The sequence below is a fragment of the Chionomys nivalis genome, chromosome 22 (assembly GCF_950005125.1).
Source record: "Chionomys nivalis chromosome 22, mChiNiv1.1, whole genome shotgun sequence".
In the NCBI taxonomy this organism is placed as follows: Eukaryota; Metazoa; Chordata; class Mammalia; order Rodentia; family Cricetidae; genus Chionomys; species Chionomys nivalis.
In genome coordinates this window covers 12,424,272-12,446,246 of record NC_080107.1, presented here as the reverse complement: position 1 = coordinate 12,446,246, position 21,975 = coordinate 12,424,272, and the positions used below count along the sequence as shown (strand labels likewise).

The 21,975-nt window shown below is 45.1% G+C and overlaps 1 protein-coding gene across 1 annotated transcript in view; it reads left to right on the top strand.

Annotated features, from left to right (window-relative positions):
• Gorasp2 (golgi reassembly stacking protein 2) overlaps window positions 1-21,577 on the top strand; it is a 28,418-nt gene extending 6,841 nt beyond the window's left edge. The window contains exons 2-10 of the mRNA XM_057755471.1: window positions 6,610-6,690; window positions 8,356-8,559; window positions 9,384-9,470; window positions 10,108-10,238; window positions 13,727-13,859; window positions 14,960-15,083; window positions 17,763-17,846; window positions 18,702-18,821; window positions 20,468-21,577. Coding sequence (XP_057611454.1) covers window positions 6,610-6,690; window positions 8,356-8,559; window positions 9,384-9,470; window positions 10,108-10,238; window positions 13,727-13,859; window positions 14,960-15,083; window positions 17,763-17,846; window positions 18,702-18,821; window positions 20,468-20,805 — 1,302 coding nt within the window. The 3' untranslated portion in view covers window positions 20,806-21,577. The remainder of the gene's footprint in view (window positions 1-6,609; window positions 6,691-8,355; window positions 8,560-9,383; window positions 9,471-10,107; window positions 10,239-13,726; window positions 13,860-14,959; window positions 15,084-17,762; window positions 17,847-18,701; window positions 18,822-20,467) is intronic.
• The last annotated feature ends 398 nt before the right edge of the window (window positions 21,578-21,975 follow it).

Here is a 21,975-nt window from a genome sequence, read left to right as displayed (position 1 = left end):
GCCTTCTGAGTAGTTGGGACTACAGGCATACTGCTGCAGCTTAATAAATCATTCAGTTAAAATTGCTTCACATGTTACGCGTGACATCACAGGGCCAGTGTCAGAACATGCCCTTTGAGTTATTTGGAAGAACTTGAGAGGAAAATTTGTTGGTGAGACCTAACGTCTCGTAGCCTGTTGCAGAATCATTACTACATGTTATGTCTCCTGTCACCACGGAGCATTTAGGCTTTGTTTTTCTTAAGTCACATTTGCAAATCTTCCATTGCTGTGGCCTGGTAAGCACACACATACAGCATAAGGGTTTATGTATGCAGTTGAAGTGAGTCCTCCAGGGGTCACATGCTTGGGATTTATTTTTTAATCTTTTTTAGTTTTGATTTTTGAGTCAGGGCCTCACTTTTTAGCCCAGCTTGGGTTCACTCTATTACTTGTGGTGATCTCCCTGCATCAGCCTCCTGAGAACTGGATTGATAGGTGGGCACACCACATACAGGTGTTTCTGGTCTTGTTTAGCATCTCTGCTGCTTTTAAGTCAGGACAAAAGCAAGGATGCTGGGCTTAAAGTGAGAGCCACGTGGCATTGATGGTACAGTCATTCAAAGAGACTGTGGAAAAGAATCTGGTACAGTTGCACTGGGAAGATAGCTCAGCAAGGTGGTTGTGAAGTACGAGGACCTGGGTTTAACCCTCACCACTCGCATAGAAAACTAAGTGTGGTGGCACACTTGTAATCCAAACACTGGAGAGGCTGAGGTAGGCGGATCCCCGAGACTGACTGGACAGCCAGTGTAACCCTACTTGATGAGTTCTGGGTCAATGAAAGATCCTGTCTCAAAAAGAAAGGCAGAAATTGCCACAGGAAAGACCCAAGTTGCCCTCCGACCTCAGGCATACACACACACACACAAAATCTATTTCAATATCGCTAAGCATCAGAGAAAGGCAAATCAAAACTACTCTGAAATACTACCTCACCCCAGTCAGAATAGCTATCATTAATATACCCAACAATAAGTGTTGAAGGGGATGTGTAGAGGAATGAACCCTCATTCACTGTTGGGGTGCAAATTTATACAGTCATTGTGAAAATCAGTTTGGAGATGTCTCAAAAAGTTAAAATTGGAATGACCATATATACCCAGCTATTTCACTCCTGGGCAAATACCCAAAGAGCACCAAACTGTACCTTAGAGGTGTTTACCTCTCCATATTTATTGTTGCTTTATTCCCTATAACAAAGAACTGGAATTGGCCTACTTGTTTATCAACAGATGAATGGATAATGGAAATTTGGTATATGTATGTAAAACAATGAAGTCAGCCTGGTCTACAAGAGCTAGTTCCAGGACAGGAACCAAAAAGCTACGGAGAAACCCTGTCTCAAAAAATCCAAAAAAAAAAAAGAAAAAAAAAATGAAGTCATAAAATTCACAGCAAAGTGAATGGTCTTAGAATGTGTAATACTAAGTGAGTTCACACAGTCTGAGAAAGAAAAGAAAGTTCATGTTCTTCCCTCATGCAGAACCTAGCCAGTAAAACATGCCTGTGTGGAAGCAAGTGCACATGAGGGTACAGTACATTTAGGAGAGAGAACAGAGTGCTAGGATTAAAAGTGTGTGTCATCACCACCCGGCTTTATTCGGGTTTTTGCCTGGATATATATTCTCATTTCTAACATTGTATATTTAGAAATGGAATTGCTAGTCATGTCCTAACTGTGTTTAACATTGTGAATTTGACTAACTTCTGCAATGGCTGTCCCATTTCACATTCTCACAAGCAGTGTGGAGCTGTTTGCTTCTCTACCTCCTTGCCAGCATTTGTTCCTGTCTTTTATTAATTGTAGTTCTAATGGGTGAAGCGTGCTTTCTTATCTGGTTTAGTTAGGTTTGTGTGTGACAGTGTGTGTGCATGTGTGTGGAAACCAGAGGTCTACCTTGGCTGACTGGTTAGAGCCGTATCTACCCGTCTCCACTTCTCTGGCGCTGGTTTTACAAGCCTGCACTGTACTCCTGGATTTTAGGTAGGCTGGGGTAGTACTCTGATATCATGCTGGTGTGGCCCGCGCTTCACCAGCTGAGCTGTTTCCCAGCCTTTCTCATCCTTTCGTTAAGACTGGTCGGGGTTTGTTCAGGATCCAGACCCTTTCGGGTGTCTGCCGTGGCTTCTCTCAAGTTGCCTTCTGAAGAGCAGGTGCTCCTAGATGTACAGTTTGTCACTTTTTATAATGTTGAATGCTGCTTCTTATATACATTTCAGAAGTCTTTGCACTCTGGAAGGTCTCAGACACTCTCCTTTGCCATTCTCTGTGAGCTTTGTTTTCTTTGACCTTTGAGCTGCCGTCCGTCTGCACTTAGAGGCAGCCTTATTACATGAGTCTCCCAGCTAGCTCTCTGTTAGTCCGCTGTTTGTTTAAAGAGTAGCTGAAAGAGTAACTAGTATCCAGGTAGTAACCGCTTCCGGTGTGGTAGAGCTTGGAGGGTGTCACCAGCCAGCTTTCGCTCGGTGCGGCTTTGCAGCATCTTTATGAGTAGACAACACTGTCCTTTACTTGCAGATAAGAGGATGGAGTCCCAGAGAAAAAAACAGACTTTGCTAACATAAACACAGTCACTCACAAATTCACAGCTTAAAACTGTGTCAGTCCTAGCTGGGGATAATAGCACACATCTCTAATCCCAGCACTGGTCTTTTCCTGGCCAGTTAGCCAAGGCTAACTCAGTAAGATCCTGACTCAAGACAAACAACACCAACAACTGTCTCAGTCGGCCCTAAAATTTTTTTACCTTTTCATTATACAGTTTTAAAACCTTAAATTTCAAATTTAACCAATTTCTCTTAAATTACTATAATATGATATTTGGCCCTGTAATAAGTGTCAAATGGTCCGTGAAATCAGAAATATATGGTTTTTGTTTTGTTTAAATTAAGATGGGTTTGAAAGAAGCAGAAGACAAACGAACACTTGAGATCTTACAGAACAGAAAATACTGACATCGTCTTGATGCTGGGGGTGAGCTGAGGAGAGTCTTGGCAGTAGCAAGCACCACCTTCATAGCCCTGCAGGCCTGCACTGGGAACTAGCCAAAGACCGACTTCCAGAGCTCCCTCTGCTGGTGTCCTAGCAATAATTAAGATATCTACTTGCCCTAATTTGTGCTGGGCTCTAATGGTGTATAATAAATTTGAGAAAGAAATTAATTTCAAGGTCCATTAAAAACAGATGGAATCAATGTTTTTAGCAAATTAAATGGAAAAATTGAAAGGGTTGTTTATTTCTTGTAGAATTCAGACTAAGCTATTGGATCCGTTCTGAGTTACAGGAAGGCTACTTCTGATGATACTGGAAGCTTTCCCGCTCAAACACACTTTAAACTTTACATTGTGAGGGCAGATGGGGTCAGCATGCTAGGAATCCGTGTGGGGTCACCTTTGGGAGCTGACGCTGTTGCAAAAGTACTGTCCTTGGCTCTTCTTAACTAAAAGATCAACTTTTCAGGGAAGAAGCCCAAAATTGATCTGTAAACTAGTTGGATTCTAGATAAAGTGGTATCAGCAACAATTTAGAAGCTATATTGAGATAATTCATGTTTAGATAATCCAATTACATATGGACCCAGTTAAAAGGAAAAATTCATTCTTGGGGTGGTTTATCTCTTTTTTCATACCTGGGGCACTTCACATGTAATTGACAGCCACCTGTGGCTGGAGGTTCATGACTAGTAAATGTAACTTCACCCTCCCCTCCCCCAACTATAACTTGATTTGTTGGGTTTGATCTCTCTGCTCTGTAGCCCATCCAGGCCTCAGCCTGACAGTTCTCTTTCCTCCGCTCCCCGAGTCCCCACTACAAGCATGTGCCGCGTGTCCCAGGCCGTCCCCAGCTGCCTTTTCAAGTTGCTATTTGAGAAGAAATCTGTTTGATATTTTGACTTTTAGCCATTTTGATAATACATAAAGTGGGAAAGCTCCCATTTAAGAAAACTAGCTATAAGGAAATTGAGGAATATATTCTGGTTTTTAATTAGCTTTAACACCCTTGGGGCTAGAGATGGCTCAGTGGTTAAGAGCACAAAAGTCTGTTCTGAGAGGACAGAGTTCGGTTTCCACCCCGCACCTGGCAGCTCACCCCCCATAATTCCAGTTCAGGGGATCTGACGCTTCTGGCTTCTACAGGCACCTGTGCTCGCGTGCATGTCATACACAGACACATACATGTACATGTAAATAAAAATAAAGTTGTATGTATTTATTATCTTTTGGTACACACTGTCATTAGTTAGCCCCAGCTGGCCTAGAACGTGATATGTAGACCAGGCTAGGCCCAAACTCAAGAGCTCTGCCTGCCTCTGTGTCCTCAGGGCCAGGACTAACGTGCACCACTGTGCCTCCCCATCCCCTCAAAAATCTTCAGAGAAATAACTATGGAATGAGACCCATTGACACTGATTCTTTATGAAAACTAATATCTTTAATAATTAATTACTTTCTTTAATATTTAACTTATTTATATCAAGGACTTGTACTGGGGGAACCACTGAGATGGACAAAGAATTGAATGTCTAGCGAGGCAGAAGACCCATCCGTGGAGAAAGTGCAAGTTAGAGCTCTTTGCAAACAGCTGTCTGCAGGATGAGATGAGCCCAAGCTGCTAGTCCACCACACGCAGCCTCTGGGTCCTCTTTAGATCCTCGCTCCTCCTGCCTTCCACCCTCCCCTCACTGTCTTCTGTGAACAAGAAGCTAACATCTTAGGTAGCCCACTCCTTTTCCTGTTTATGTCTCGCTAACATTCCCGCAGACTTAATCCCAAAGTTACAGGGAAACAGAATAAAGCAGAAATAAGCTTTTAAATACAGTAAACGCTGACCCATCTCTATAATGGAACACTGCCTACCAAGCAAAAGAAATATATATATATATATATTGGATTTTTCGAGACAGGGTTTCTCCGTAGCTTTTTGGTTCCTGTCCTGGAACTACCTCTTGTAGACCAGACTGGCCTCGAACTCACAGAGATCCGCCTGCCTCTGCCTCCCGAGTGCTGGGATTAAAGGCGTGCGCCACCACCGCCCGGCAGAAAAATATATTTTTGTTGTTTAGGGTTAATGATATTTGTTCTTGGTTTTTTTCTTCTCTTTTCTTTTTAAATCTTTGGCTCTTTACTCTTTGGGGGACCCACCACTCAGCTCCCAAATAAATCGCATGGAGGCTTGCTCTTACTTACGCATGTCCAGCCTTAGCTTGGTTTCTTTCTTGCCAGTTTTTCTTAAATTATCCCGGCTACCTTTTGCCTCTGGGTTTTTGTCTCTAGCTCTGGATACCTGTCGCTGTACTCTGTTGCTGGTTGTGTAGCTGGGTGGCTGACCTCTAATGTCCTTGTCTCCTCCTTTTCTTGCTCCTTGATCTTTCCAGAGTTCTCCTTTTATTTGTTCTCTTTGCCTGCTAGCCCCACCTATCCTTTCTCCTGCCTGACTGTTGGCTAATCAACTGTTTTAGACCACTCAGGTGTCTTAGACAGGCAAAGTAACTCAGCTTTACAGAGTTAAACAAATGCAACATAAAAGAATGCAACACATCTTCACATCATTAAACAAATGTTCCACAGCATAAACAAATGCAGCAATCTTTAATATTCTACAGCAGATATTAAAGAAAAAAGAACATTGACTCAGGAAGTAAAGTACAATTCTGAATGATACTGGCCTTAAGTGAAATGTGTTCTAGGAATGATCCTGGCTCCATTTTCAAAGCATTAGAATCATGTGCCCCTGTGGGGTATCTGCAGCTTTATGTGCATATGAATGTGTAGGAACTGTAATTTGCATAGCCTCAGAATTGCCCTTACAGCCATGTGGTCTACAGCTAGGTATGGTGGCTCACACCTGTAATGCTAGAATTAGGAGCTAAGGGGGAAGATTGCAGGTAGTTCCAGACCAGCCTGGACAACAGCATAAAACCCTGTTTCCAAAAACCCAGAAAAGGACTATATAGTCTGTTACAGAAAATCAGCCTGCAAATATTAGTGCAAATGTCATTTTTGGGGTAGTTTTGATAGAGTTAATAACCTCATACAGAATAAAAATCCCTTTTGCTGCCAGGTGTGATGGCACACACCTTTAGTCCAGCACAGGCAGGCCTCCCTGGTCTACAGAGTAAGATCCTGTCCAAAACAACAACAAAGATACACATGAACACATTTTGGAAAAGCAGATGCAAAATTAGTTGTATTCACTTTAGATTTTATTGGTTATATTTCTATTGCTAGTTGTCAGTGTGCTGTGAATTTAGAAAATTTGGTAGTTAATCAACTTGAGATCTTCCCATTTAGAGCTCTCTCCATCCCAGTTCTGAATCTCTTAGGTTTGTGATTAGAGGCCTGTGTGCACCTCCCTTCCTCTTCCGGATCCTCTTCGCGGCTAGCAGGCTGCCCTGGCACTGGTTTGTTTCTGTAGGAATGAATGGTGCCTGGGGAATCAATGCTGGAATGTGTCTCTGTAGTGATTGTTTGACGTGTCATCTGCTGATCTGGGGGAGGGCACCCCCATTCTGCCCCCTACCTCTGTTTTTCAGTGTCAAGTATTCATTTCAGATATTCTTTTTACAGGTACAGGAAAATTCCCCAGGACACAGAGCTGGGCTGGAGCCTTTCTTTGACTTTATCGTTTCTATTAACGGCTCGAGATTAGTAAGTTCAGCCTTTTATGGTTTTGTATATAAAACTTTGTGATATTCTTCAAAGTGGAATTATTCTAAATTAGGTTAGGTGTGTGTCAGCTACTTTTTAGAAATAATCGTGTTAGAGGCTGGTGAGATTTCCCATTGGGTAAAGATGCTCGCCATAGGCGTCTCAGGACCTGAGTTCAGTCCCTGAAACAAGCACAAAGGTAGAAGGAGAAAATTGATTCCAGAATTTCTTCTGACCTCCATGAGTGCTCGCTTTTGTTCTCTCCCTCTCTCCTCTCTCTCACACAAACGTACACACAGAGACAAAACAAAACCAGCTGTGCATACATTATAATATGCTTATTTTTTCAAGAGAGGTTTCACTATTAGCCCTGGAACTCACTGTGTAGGCCAGGCTGACCTGGATCTCAGAGACCCCCTTGCCTCTGCCTCCCGAGTGCTGAGACAAAAGGTGTGCACCCCTATTCCCAGCATGTTTAATTTTTAAAGGAAAGATGCTAATAAACATGAGAGTGTCACATCTTCTTAGGGAAGAGATTTGTTCTTCATATATGAAAGTTTGGTTTTTTCTAGGCCAGTGACAAATGGCCTAGGACAGTATCACCTCCCTGCCAGCTTTCTTGGATGGCAGTCCCATGATTTGTAAATTTATTGGAACAACAGAAGAGTTGTTCTCCAAAAACGGCTTTTTCTAAAGTGTCTTCAGTTGATACAGTCCTAAAGAAATTGTGTAACTTCTAAAGGGAATTCTCATAACAGTAGCTATTTGGCTGGCTTATTTTAATAATGGTCTTATTAAGTTTTTGCTCATAATTTGTCAATGTCTGACACAGTGGCCTTTGTTCACATAATGAAATATTAGCACTATTTCACTCCTTTCCCTTTTAGCTCCTGATAAACAATAGATCATATGTTAGAAGTAGGGCCTAAGATTAGACTTTAAATTCAGCACATATTTTAGATTTTAGGGTTTATCTGTGCAACAGTCCTGGCTGTCCTAGAACTTGCTTTTGTAGACCAGGCTGGCCTCGAACTCACAGAGATCCTTCTGCTTCTCCTCCTGAGTGCTGGGATCAAGGTTTGCACCACCACCACCACCACCTGACTATATTTTAGATTTTTTTGTTTGTTTGGTTGTTTGTTTTGTTTTTGTTTTTACGAGATGGTCTTTCTGTGTAGCTCTGGCCATCCTGGAATCCTGGAACTCTCTCTGTGTAGACAAGACTGGCCTCAAACACAAAGATTCGCCTGCCTCTGCCTCCAGAGCATTGGGATTAGAGGTGTGCCTGGGCCCTCTGAGCAACCAGTGCTCTTAACCTCTGGGCCATCTCTCCAGCCCATATTTTAGATTTTAAAAGCAGTCATTGTAACTTTGATAGAGATGCAGTTCTTGTGATGTATTTTGTCTTTAGTCACTGAGTTGCTGGGTCACTCTAGTGTCGAGTTGGTGTTCCCTAATCAGGGTAGAAAAGTAGTCAGCTTGCCTCAGTGGGAGTTCCCATGTCCTGACATTCTTTTACTGGGAGAAACATTTGAAGTTAATAAAACTTCTGCCTGAAGAACTTGTATTTATACTGATTATCAATATTACTTTTGTGAGATGCTTAAATTAATAATAATTTGTTTTACTTTTATTCATTAAGGACTGATTTCTGTGTGTTTGTAGAATAAAGACAATGATACTCTCAAGGATCTACTGAAAGCCAATGTTGAAAAGCCTGTAAAAATGCTCATCTATAGTAGTAAGACCCTAGAGCTTCGGGAGACCTCAGTTACACCCAGCAACTTGTGGGGTGGCCAGGGCTTGCTGGGGGTGAGCATCCGTTTCTGCAGCTTCGATGGAGCCAACGAAAACGTTTGGCATGTGCTGGTAGGTATTGAACGTGAGCTACTCCTGTGGGTGTAAACACAGCATGGAGAGCTGGAGGGACACTGGCATCTCCAGCTTGCAGTGAGTGTAGGGATATTATTATTAGGGATGGTATTGAGTTATGCAGATGTTATTATTCGGGATTAGATTGGGTTGTGTAGGTATTATTATTAGAGATTGTATTGGGTTGTGTGGGTATTATTATTAGGGATTGTATTGGGTTGTGTGGGTATTATTATTAGGGATTGTATTGGGTTGTGTGGGTATTATTATTAGAGATTGTATTGTGTGGATATTATTAAGGATTGTATTAAATTGTATTATAGAGAGATTATTATGTTTTTGGTTTCTGAAAATTACTATTTATTGCTTTTTAGATATGATTTTTTTTTGTTTTGTTTTGTTTTTTTTTTTCGAGACAGGGTTTCTCTGTAGCTTTGGAGCCTGTCCTGGAACTCCCTTTGTAGACCAGGCTGACCTCGAACTCACAGAGATCCGCCTGCCTCTGCCTCCCGAGTGCTGGGATTAAAGGCGTGCGCCACCACCGCCTGGCTACGATTATTTTTTTTTTTTTAACTCAAGAAAGAGAAACCAGAGTCAATAATATAGACAGTGATAGAAATATTTTAATTATTAAATATTACCTAATTTTCGTTGTTGGAAATTTAAAATACATGTATTCTCTAGTTTCTTAAATTTGACATTATCTCTAATGTGGGAATATTGGGGGTTCTTTGGTCACTGTAATTACGAGCTGTCTCTATAAGACTTGGAGGATTATCGCTCTCTGTGTGTTGAGTTGGGCTGTGTCTGTGCCTTCCTAGGAAGTGGAGTCAAATTCCCCAGCAGCACTGGCAGGACTGAGACCTCACAGCGATTACATCATCGGAGCAGATACTGTCATGAATGAGGTAATTAGAACCTGTGCAGTGACACGTGATGTTCCCCTCACAGCTACACCTAAGGAGACAACTTCCAGATCCATGTTCCACTTAATACCCTCAGGCATGAAGTATCATGATCAGCAAAGACAGAAATGTTAACTCTAGATGCAGAGCATGTGAAGTTCCTGAACACACACAGCAGAGAGGAAGTGGGACCTGATTCATTGCTACGGAACATGGTTTCACCCCATCGCTTGGACTTGTCACTCAGTTATGACAGTGCTGCAGAGGTCCCTTAGCTCAGCTGTGTTGCTCAGGTCCTTTTTCTTGTCTCTCCACTAGTGAAGTTCACCCAAACCTGAGTAACCAGAACACAGCAACGCAGAATCTGCAGAACCTGAGGAGTTTGTAGTAAGAACACTGATAAGGGCTTTTGGGACTGGCCTGAGGCCTGGCATCTAGTGGACTTGCTTGAATTAATATGTACATTAAATTAGACTCTGTTAGGTCAGTTGGTAATAAATACTGATGTCCATGTCAAAGGTAGGCCTAGAAGTTGATTTATTTTAGGAAGTTTCTCCGCTGATTCTGATAGGAGCCAAATTTTGAGACCCACTGTCCCCAGCTACAATACTTTCAAGCTTTTTCTCTTGACTGTGTGCAGTCCGAAGACCTGTTCAGCCTTATTGAGACACATGAAGCGAAGCCCCTGAAGCTCTACGTGTACAACACCGACACGGACAACTGTCGAGAAGTGATCATCACACCAAACTCGGCCTGGGGTGGGGAAGGCAGGTAAGGTCATGCTCAGAGAAACTATGACTGCTCACCCTAGCGGTCAGATAGCCGCAGCTTTTATTTTACCGTATTGTAAAAGAATGCTTGTAAGGCTGGAGAGAGGTCAGAGGTCAAGAGCACTGGCTGCCTGTAGTCCTGAGTTCCTAAGTTCAATTTCCAGCAACCTCATGGTATCTCACAACCGTCTGTCATGAGATCTGGTGCCCTCTCCTGGCGCGCAGGTATACATGCCAGCAGAACACTGTATACATAATAAATAAATAAATCTTTAGGAATAAAAGAATGCTTTTATTTTCAAATACCATCTTGATTTCTTTTAGAACTCATTAAAAGAAAGAATTGCTGTAGAATATTGGAATTAGTAATTTATTTTCTAAAGCCCACACCTAGAGAGCGTAGTACCCATGCTGTAGCTGTTTGTCTTGTTTTCCGGTCCTGACCTCAGAGCTAACTAACTCCTTTCTCATTTGAGAATTCCCGAGTATAAGTCATAATTACAGAAAAGCTTAGGCAGGGTTTGGAAACTTTACACATGTTCTCACCCCTGCTCAGTTTGTGTGGTTTCCTGGCTACATGGAACAAGGAAGGACTCCATATGGGCTCCATATGCTCACAGTATTTTTATCTCACTACCTAAAGTTCTTGAGTTAAATGTGGTAAGTTAAATGTGTTGAGCTGAATTTGCCACCAGAATTGTACATTGTAACTCAAGAGCAGTGAGATGGAGTATCTTCTTCGTATCCGGCCTGTCTGCAGCAGCCCTTGATCATGTTATTGCTAGCCACAGTCCAGGCTTGCACACACCCAGAAATGAGATCTTCTCAGGGTATTCATAATTGATCCACAGCAGGGGCTCGGGATGTAGCTCAGCTGGTAGATTGCTTGCCTAGCGAGCAAAGAGCCCTGGCATAGAGTGCTGCATAAACTAGATGTTGCTCACATGCCTTTAATCCCAGCACTCAGGAGGTAGAGGCAGAAGGATCACAAGTTCAGAATCATTCTGGACCACATAAGACTCAGTTTCAAAAAAGAAAAAAAATGTGTTTTAGTCCACTTTAAGATTGCCTCATATAAACTAATTTGCAAAGAGGCTTCTGTGTGCATTGGGTGGCAGAGTTCACTTCACAGTACAGGAGAGCCCTCTGCTCATGTGTTTTATCTCTCTTCCTCTTGCTGTCTTAAACTGCCCTGATGGAGAGCAGCTTATGGGGAGACCATAGCAGGTAGCCCATCACTCTGGGGAGGCCACAGTGGCAGGAACTTGAGACATCAAGTCACACACCTCCATAGCAGAGAGAAAATAAATGAATGTGTGCGTGCTTGGTGCTCAGCTAGCTTTCTCTGTTTTTAAACGGTCCGGGGCCCAACCCAAGGCATGGTGCTGCCCACAGTGGGCTGAGTCCTCCTACATCAGTTAACAATCTAGACAATCCCACAAACATGCCCACAGGCCAGCCTGATCTGGACAGTCCCTCATTGAGACTCTTTGCAGATGATTGTAGTGTCAAGTTGACAGTTAGAACTAACATCACAGTATGGAAGAATAGCCTGGTCAGATTAGTGCCACAAGAGTACTTGGTGAGCAAAGGGAAGGAAAGGTTTGTAGACAGTGAAGCTCAACTGCAAAGGACATTGCATGTTCTTTCTTGTTTAGTGACATTGACTGTACACCACTGTGTTCATATTTACAACATCTGGCTATCTATCGTTCCTTTTCTCTGAAGACTTTTTTTTAATGTACTTTAATACCGTTTATGGGCATCTCTCTAGACAGTGCCTTTTGGGCATTTTCTCAAGTGTGTTCTGCATTTGTACACAGAGTATCTCTGCCTCCTTTCCTTCCTTCCTTGGAAGCTAACTGTGTGTTACTCAGCTGCTGTTCATCTCGAGCTTCTCCTGAGTTTGCAGCAGTATCTTGCTGTTGCTGCCAGCTCTTTCTCTGTCGTCACCTAGTTATTTTGACTAGCTGGCACCTTGTAAGCCAGCCTGTCTTGTGTCCACCCCAGTGCTCAGAAATTGACATAGCAGGATTGCGAGTTCAAGACCAACCTGGACTACATAGCTTGACCCTTTTGCTCCCATCAAAGACTATTCCCCAGCAAAAGTAAAAAAACAAACAACAATAACAACAATAATTTGCTTTAAAATGTCATTATACCCAAAAGGCTATCATTGATCAATATAAATTACTTAATCTTTCTTCCTCTAAATTTGAGAAAAAAAAATGTTGCTTTGGTGGTAATAGAAAATGGAAGTGTAGTTTTGAAATGTAAAGCACTCCTGTGAAAATCAGATTTAGGTAAGGAAGACCTAAAGCTGGCTGTTGCTTGGTCCACCAGCTTTTGGTAGTGGTGGAGTCCAGAGATACCATATATGCCTTAGCAGAGGAGAGAGAGGTTTCCATGCGTGGTGGCTCTGAAAGGGCCAACTGCTTTGGGAGGTAAGAGATCAGGTGGAAACATAGATTGGAACCCTACGCTGCCAAAGGTCTTAAACTCACTGATCTAGATTTGGCTTACTCTGAGCTCTGGGGCTGTGTCAACTATGTAAGTAAACGTTCATTGATTCCGCGGTGTGGAAAGCTGTCACCATAGTAAGTGTACAGCCATGTGGATTAGCACACAGGACACAGCTATAGAAAAGCAGAACGTGAAGCATCTCCAGCATCCCACTAGTGAAAGAATGAGCCGGTTTTCACTTTTTGTCACTTCCAAGATTTTCAGCTCTGGGTAGAAGTTGATCAGCTGACTTTGGCCATCCCTGCTGTATTAGATTGTCAGAATAGAGTGTTGCTTGATAGTCCCCTCAGCGTTGCACAGAGGCAGCAGGAACTCCTTGATAGTCCCCTCAGCGTTGCACAGAGGCAGCAGGAACTCCCCAGAGGAAGAGGAAGAAGCGAGACAGACTGCAGAGCAGAGGAGTGCTCCTGTCTTTTAGAAAGATGCCTCTGGTGCCAGTGGGCAGAAAAATTAGGAGAAATTGGCATCAAATATACTTATGTGGCTTGTGCTACACTCCGCAAATGATGGTACCACTGGGCATGTTCAGCGCTCAGTGGGCGGCAGCCTGTGGTCTTGCAGCAGGTGACTATTAGGTGTCTGCCTAGTGCCAGAACTGTTAAGGCAATGAAAGGAAGGCGCTGTCACTACAGGCCTTCGTAGTCTATTGAGAGGGGCAGACAGTGAACGGTTAACATACCATGTGTTGAATGGTAATAAATGTTTGGAGAAAAATAGGGACTAAAAGTAGTGTCTGGGTAGACATGGTGTTATGTATAGGTGGACCCTAGAGACTTCTGGGAAGATGGCAGAATGGAAATATGGATGTGTACAGGATGAGGAGGAACAGGAGTCCAGACTACATGGCACTATGTCTCAAAAAAAAGAAAAAAGAAACCTCGAGGGGGAGGAAATGCATGAGCTTATATGTCTTAAAACTACAAGGAAATGCAAGTTGTATTTTATAACAATAAAAACATGTTTTAGCCTTGGATGTGGCATTGGCTATGGCTATTTGCACCGGATACCTACGCGCCCATTTGAAGAAGGAAAGAAAATTTCCCTTCCAGGACAAGTGACCGGTACACCCGTTACTCCTCTTAAGGATGGATTTACGGAGGTGAGATCATTTTCTATGTGGTCGTTCCTGTGTGGAAGCATGTGGTGGTGGCGCTAGTTGAGGAGATAAGCACTAAGCATCACGCTGAATTTGAGGTCCCTGTACAACTGGAGGGAGGCTGAGTATGTGCTCCTGGCCTTCAGAGGACTGGTGTGCAGATTTAGAGCATCAGCATAGAGAGCAAGTTAGCCAGTGGAAGGCGATAAAGTTGTAAGGGACCATGTGCCTGCAGGGCTTTTAACTGCTTCTTAAATTTGACTCCACAAAACTCTAGAAACAAGGCAATCCTAACCGGGCTCTCGCACATTCGAGTAATCACGCAAATATAGCTTAAAATTTAGTATTAACAAAAAAAAAAAAGAAAAATTAATACCAAAAAACAACTTCAACAGAATCCATCCCATATGGTCACCTCTCTTGTCAACACATAAAAATCACACCCCTGAGAAGAAGATGTAAAGGCAGGGTTAAGATTGGTTTGTGTGTGTGTGTGTGTGTGTGTGTGTGTGTGTGCATACATACGTGCAAATGCCCAAAGAGGCCAGAAGAGAATATTGGAGGCCTTGGAGATGGAGTTACATGCAGTTGTGAACTTGCCGACGTGTGTGTGGCAGGGGAACCAAACTCAGGTTGTCTGCAAGTCCTTGCTGCCCTTGTTGCCATCTCCAGACCCTGCCATAGTGCTTAATTCCCCTTCTCCAGTTCCAGAGGAGGGGCAGCCATGAGCAGTTCCTCCTTTCCTTACTCCCCGTGCCACAGCCCAGGTAGTTCCGTGTTCCGTTCTGCTGCCCTCTCCCTCTCCCCCACCCCCTAATTGGGACCTACTGCCAGAGAGGTTAGGGTCAGAAGACATAGTGCCACGTGGCAGCCAGGGAAAGGGCAGAATGCAGTGTGAGAGTGCAGAGAGTCATGAGAAAACTGGACCTGACTCTGAATACGGGGACTCTGAAGTATCTGGAGTCCGGATTCCTGGAAGGAATAATACATTGAGGAGCTACACATCTCGAGATGGAGAAAGGAATCATGGGGTTAAGATTTCCAACTGGTTTCTCAACTAATTCATAAGTAACCCCCCCCCCCCGCGTTTGTTTTTCCACTAGGTCCAGCTGTCCTCAGTTAGTCCCCCATCTTTGTCACCACCAGGAACTGCAGGAATTGAGCAGAGTCTGTCTGGCCTTTCTATTAGCTCATCTCCACCAGCGGTCAGCAGTGTTCTCAGTACAGGTATGTACTGAGCTGGACCCGTCAGTAGCCTCTTCGTCTCAGGCTAGTTTCATAGCCGCTTAAGAAGCAGGACCACGTGCTCTGCATCAGCAGACTGTGCCTGTCCATAAAACCCCACGAATCAGGATGTGCACTCGCACAGACTCAGCGTCCCACCAGCCTCTGCATGGTGGAGCCTGGGCTGCTTTACCTCCACATCTGCAGGGTTGGGACCCCACCCCTCTCCAACTGCTCTGTTCAACAAGGGTAGACATGGGGTGTGAAGAGATAATTTTTCTTTCTCAGGGCTCAGTCTCCCTCAGGACATACACCTGGGTCCCTCCGTGTCTTTATTCTGTTCTACCCGACGCGGGTCTTTTGGTTCAGTGACTAACAATTTTGTGGAGAGAATTCCCATGCCATACAAGTTGCCCACAGCTTTTCTCGGTTTGCATCTAGAATCTGCTTCCTAGGTGCCCAGTCCCCATGCTCTCCAGGAGGTTTGTAGGATGTGCAATCAGATACCCATGTCAACAGACACATGGCAAGGGTTTGTTTCCCACCTAACGTGTGAGTTCTTTCTGGCTGTAGTGACTTCTTAGGTCCCTCAGACGACCTTCTAGTTGTTCCTGAATCGTTTGATAATAGTAGGTCAGGCTTCTTCACAAGGCAGCCGGCCCTTCTGTGGCTGAGTAATTATTACCTAGTTCGAATAACTTAGGAAGAAGACGACACCTCACTTTTACTCCTCCCTCGTCACCCTGCTGTTAAGCCAGTACTGTGTTTGACGTCTGCACCGAGGTCCCTGGAGCTGGCACTGCAAAGACCTGGCCTTCTGGATACTACAGAGATGACCGCGAATGAAGCAATACTCGCTCACAGAAGACTGAGAGGAACTGGCGTTTTCACTGCTGAGTCACTACAAAAGTTTTCACCATTGAGAATGTGAATTTCTGAGACTAAAGTGTTAGCGCCTTGACCCTGTCAGAAGCAGTGTCCTGTTAGACTGTTTTCCATCCTGTCTTCTGCTTGTTCTCTGAGAATTCCACATAGTAACTGTGGACATAGAAAAGTGTGTTGTAGTTTTTGTTGTTTTGGGGTTGGTGTTTTGTTTTTCGAGACAGGGTTCTCTGTGTAGCCTTGGCTGACCTGGAACTCTCTCTATAGACCAGGCTGGCCTTGAACTCACAGAGATCCTCGGGCCTTTGCCTCCTGCTGGGATTAAAGGCGTGCACCTCCACGCCTAGCTGTCAGACCCAGTGAAGCCTATTTGTGGCCCTAGATCATAATTCCTGACTTAGGTACAGCCAGTTAGTTTTTGATACAAAGAATGGATTTACCCTTTAAAATGAAAGAAGTGCAATATGAAAGATTTTATTAGCAAATAGAATTTGAAACAAATCTAGGCTATTTTCATTTTCTTTTTTTTAATGTGTTGGATGTTTTGCCTTCATATGTGTCTGTGCACCACACATGTTGCTGGTGCCCTTGGAAGTCAGAAGAGGAACTAGAGTTAGAGACGATTATGAGCTACCATGGATGCTGGGAACCAAACCCAGGTCCTCTGCTCCTAACCACTGAGCCATCCCTCTAGCCCCTATTTTAATTTTCTTAGAGCCAAGGCTTAAGACAGAAACATAAAGTTGTTACAGCATTGCTATTATATGTTAGCACTTAACAGGCACTCTGGTAATAGTGTGGTCCAGGAGAGAGCTGTTTCCAACACTCGAGTTATGCAGCCTGGGCTCCTAGAACTCTTTCTTGCCAGTGCTGTGGCTAGGGTTTTTCTTCTTTACTTTCTTTCTCTCTTCTCCTTCTCCCTGCCCCTCCTTCCTTGTTTGCATGTCTCCAATTTCTTCAGGAAAGACTTCATACACAGTAAATAAGATAGCTGCATATGGTGACTCCTCCTTTATGCACAGTTCCTCCTGCTGCCTGTTTAAACAGAAACCGGCCCAGCATGGCAGCTCAGGTGCCGCCTCTACCTGCAACACTGGACCAGCAGATGTGATGAGCTGAACACAAGTGCATTTGTTCTGAACACAAACATGTAGCTTGAAGATCGTTCTGTACTGTAGTTTTAGGTGCCTGGGTTTTGATTTCCATCCTTTACATGAGGTCAACTGTGGCATTTTCCACTTGCAGAGTCATGATGGCTCTGAAAAAGCCTCATATTTGGAATTACCTCAGACTTTGGATATTAATTAAGGGTGTTCAACGTGTATTACTATTACTTTGACATCAGAAAGCCTCCCACTTGAGTAGGTGGTAAAGACCAGTAGTGGGTCCCAGGGATCCCTTGTGCATGGAGTCTATTGCCATGAGCCACTCTTGGCACAGACTATAGGAAGTTCAAGTATCTTTTTGTCTGCTTAGACATGTCTGCCATTGTCCTCGTTCACTGAGTCCCAGGGCGTAGGGCTCTCTGGAAGCCCCATGTTTGCATGAGCCCACTGTGGATCTAGCCCATCTCAGGTCAGTGGCAAACATCCTGTCCAGTAATCTTATCCTTAGAAAGCCGTGACTAAGGTGTCTGTCAGGGCTGTACATGGGTGGTTGCTCTGAAGGGTGATACAGCAAAGGACACAGCCAGTGGTTGGGTCTTGATCATGGTGAAGGACTGGACAGTGTCCCCCTGTATATGGTCTATTTTCTGGCAGAAAAATTGGCTTAAAATTATTTTAATGTGTTTTATTTTAGGTGTACCAACTGTACCATTGTTGCCGCAAGTAAACCAATCCCTTGCTTCTGTGCCACCAGTGAACCCAGCTACTACATTACCAAGTAAGCAGCAGTCTAGAGACATGCTCAGTGATGGTATTTGCTTCTCCTCTTCCCGTGAACCCTGCAGAGCTCTGAGACAGGAGAGAGTGTGCTGCTCTCCTCAGCAGACCAGGAGGCAGGTGCCAGTCTGCCTGGGGTTTTCTGCCATCTCACCTCCCGCCTGCACTCAGAGCTTCTTGCGGTTGCCCTGACTGAGAAGGCTCCTTGTTTAGGTCTTGAATGTCTCAAGTGTTAAAAAGGTTCTCTTCAATATTTCCGATGCAGACCAAGTCCCATTGTCTGGCTGTTACCAGTGAGCTGTCACCTCAGCGGCGAGTGTGTGCTGTCAGGGCTTCAGATTAGAGCTGCAGTTGTCCATGTGCAGCTGTGGTCAGCCTTGAGATGCACATGCGCACAGAGTGATGGGGCAGCGTGGTGAGCTCTTAGTGTGTGGACTTGAGTTGATCACCCTGGGGGTGTTCATTCCTGCTTTTGTAAATGTCTGTCTCAAGTACACGTGTGAAAGAAAGCCAGAGACGGTAAACATCCGCCATCAAAGGAAGGTCCAGCTGTGCTTCCTACGTGGTTGCTAGTGGACTCTCCCCAGGTTCTGGACTAGGCAGCATCCCTCTTTTCCAGGGCTGTAGGGGCATTTGCTACTTGTTCTTAACCTTTGCTGCTTTCACAGTCTGATCACTTAGATACCAGAACATGCTGAGCTATGTGACAGTTCGCTGTTGCGTGTGTATTCTGATGGGAAGCCACCACACAGGAAGTGAAGCTGAAGAGGGGAGGAGTACTTTTATCAGAATGTGAGGAGCCGTCTCCTTCCCGGACAAACAGTTTACCGTGTGCTCTTTCTTCCCCTCTGTTCAGGTCTGATGCCTTTGACAGGAGGGCTGCCTAACCTCTCCAACCTCCCCAGCCTCCCCAACTTCAACCTCCCTGCTCCGCACATCATGCCAGGGGTCACCTTGCCGGAGCTCGGGAACCCGGGTATGTTGCCTGCCTTACCCTCCTAGGATTTCACTAATAAAAACTCTTCAGGAAAGCGAGGCCTCCAGCTCAGTCTTTTCCACCAGAGCAAATCAGCTTAGCAGATTTCAGCTTCTTGTAATCAGTATTCATCTTTTCATGAAGAGGAGGAAAACAGAAGTCTGTGAGTCAGCCACTGCCTCCCCTTCTCTCTCTACAGCCTGACAGGTTTGGCCGCAGACAGGCTGTCACAGAGGGGGTCAGTGGAGTGGCACTGTGACTGAATCTGATGATGTGGTGTAGGTCACCTGTTAGAGGTGCCCGAGTCCCGCTTTTTCCTGCCTGCTTAAGGCCGCAGCCACAGGGAGTGCTGCCTGGTACCTATGCTGGGCAGTCGAGGCCCATTCTTTTTCATTTTTCTGGGACTGGTCTAGGCTAGCGTCAAACGGATCATCTTCCCATCGCAGCCTCTCAAGTGCTCAATCACGAGTCTGCACTCCCCTGCCAGCTAAGTAGTCTGTTGTTGACAGGTGCTTGTAGTGGCAACTGAGAAGTCTGGCTGCCAACTGGTGGGAATCAGACTTTATGTCCAGGTGAAAAGGAAACAGCAGCACCCTGTCTGCCCCTGCTGACGACCCGATGACTGCCCATTTGTGGCACTGCAGTGGTGCATCCCGCTGCACTAAGTATTGGTGACCCTGCAGTGATGCATCCCACTCACTAAGTATTGGTGACCCTGCAGTGATGCATCCCACTCACTAAGCATTGGTGACCCTGCAGCGATGCATCCCACTCACTAAGTATTGGTGACCCTGCAGTGATGCATCCCACTCACTAAGCATTGGTGACCCTGCAGCGATGCATCCCACTCACTAAGCATTGGTGACCCTGCAGTGATGCATCACACTCACTAAGTATTGGTGACCCTGCAGCGATGCATCCCGCTGCACTAAGTATTGGTTGTCACTGTCACACTTTTGGCAGATTTGCAATTCTCACCATCTGTATACTCATCAGCTCAACACATTCTCAGCCAGGCTGAAGAAAGGGGGCCCAGAGAACCCTAGTCACGCTCACCACACCACACTGCTCCTCCCTGGTGCCTGAATTCTTGGTCCCCGCTGTCTTAAATGCAGCAAGCTAAGCGCAGGAGTCAGCAGATTTCAGCCACTTCTAAGTAGCATTCCTCTTTTATATGAAGAAGAGGAGCGGAAAAAGTCTATGACTCTCTCCTGCCATGGACAGACACTATCCAGTCTGCCTTATCTTAGCTCTTCCTGCTTTGAAAATCTCCAGACGATCCCACTAAGAACAGCATAAATAGTTGTCAGTCTCAGGACCTCCCCGGGTGCGGGGTGGCTACCATGCTCCTCCATGGCTCCTTCCTGTTAGCTGTAACTGGACTTGGCACCTTGCCTGTCTCGCATCCAGCTAGCTCCTCAAATGCCATGGGTGCTGCTTTCCCTTCTGGGAGGACCTGTCCTCCCATCAGCAGATGCCGAAGTGTAGGAGAAGCTTGGGAATCGGAACTTTGGCCCTAGCTAGAGGTCAGCGGAGGTTGTGGCTCGTGGTCCCTCCTCAGCTTCAGGTTCTAGATGAGGCACAGAGAGAGGTGCTTGATAGCTGGGTGCTGGGAGGATATGTGATCTCTGCTGTTTCTGTCCTAGGTTTGCCACCTCTTCCCTCCTTGCCTCCCCGAAACTTAACTGGCATTGCACCTCTCCCCTTGCCGTCCGAGTTTCTCCCGCCATTCCCTTTGGTTCCCGAGGGCTCTTCCGCAGCCAGCGCTGGGGAGCCACTGTCTTCCCTTCCTGCCACGGGCCCACCTTCTGACCCTGCCATGACTACTGCAAAAGCAGAGGTTGCCTCCTCACTCACTGTGGATGTGACGGCCCCTGCTTCCAAGGTCCCTGCCACTGTTGAGGACAGAGTCGGCGACTCCACCCCAGCCATCGAGAAGTCTGTTTCTGCAGTTACGGATGCAAATGCTTCTGAGTCTTCTTAGCTTGGAATCAATCTTCACAATCAACGTGGTCTATTTATTTAACCACAGGATCATGTCTGGGAGCGCAGACCACCATTGATTTCATACTAGTTTGTACCGTACCTGTAGGCATCCTGTACATAATTCTAAGGGGAAACTACGCAAGAGGCTGAGGGCTTGTCTCCCACCAACTTGGGTGGAATCACAGCCAGGGAGGGGTGTGAGAATGTGCTTGTATTTTCAACAACCAAAAAGAGTTGTTATGGGTGGCTTGCTGCCAGGCATCTACTGCCATTCTGGGTTGTACATCTTTGGGAAAGATGGCAGGGTGCCCGCTAGGTTCCCTGTCCCATTGCTACTCCTTATGTAAGGAAATGAAATATTTTATGCCTAGTGCCCACACGCAACGTTTCTTGTACTTTGTAAATTGTTTGCAAGAACACAGACCACCTCACTAAACTGTAAAAGGAAACAAGAATTTACTGTTGATTTCTGTGAGTCACATCTCTCTTAAGGTTTACACGAAACTCCCCTTGAAGACGTTTTGTTCCGGTTACACAGCACACTAGTAATTGAACATCTTTTTATTCCGCCTGTACACAGATCTTGTTCTGAACTCAGAATTACTCAGACACCATTTTGTAGCTGCTGCCGTTGCTTTAGGTGCCTGCAGTAAGATGGCATTTAAAGAGAAATAAAGGAGGTGCTGCACTTTGTAGCTACTTAACAGTATAGCGACCCCGGGAGAGCATAGACAGCAATAAATTACAGTGGCTTTACTTTTCTCCTTGTGTTCTATCTGCGCATGCACACATCACGTGTGCTTCACATCTCTAAAGTCAGTTTGTGGTGTGCTTTCCTAAGTTTCCAAGAGATGCTAAACTAAGTGGGATTGGTTTCCTGAGAGATGGAAATGCATCCACTAGCCCTGTTTTGGAAGTAAGATGGGAGTGGTTGACCTGGTGCCTGCATAAAGACTCACACTGCAGCAGTGTGCTAACACTCAATCAGAAACCCAGCCCCTCTCCCAGGATGCCCTTACAGAGCCTCATACATGCTTCAAGTGGAATGATGAAGAGCGCTCCACTAGTCCCAGCACTGGGCTTCCCTGAAGTTCCCTGGCGGCTCGTGAACCAAATTGGCAAGCTCCCGGTTCAGTGAGAGACCCTGTCTCAAAAAGTAAGGTGGAAA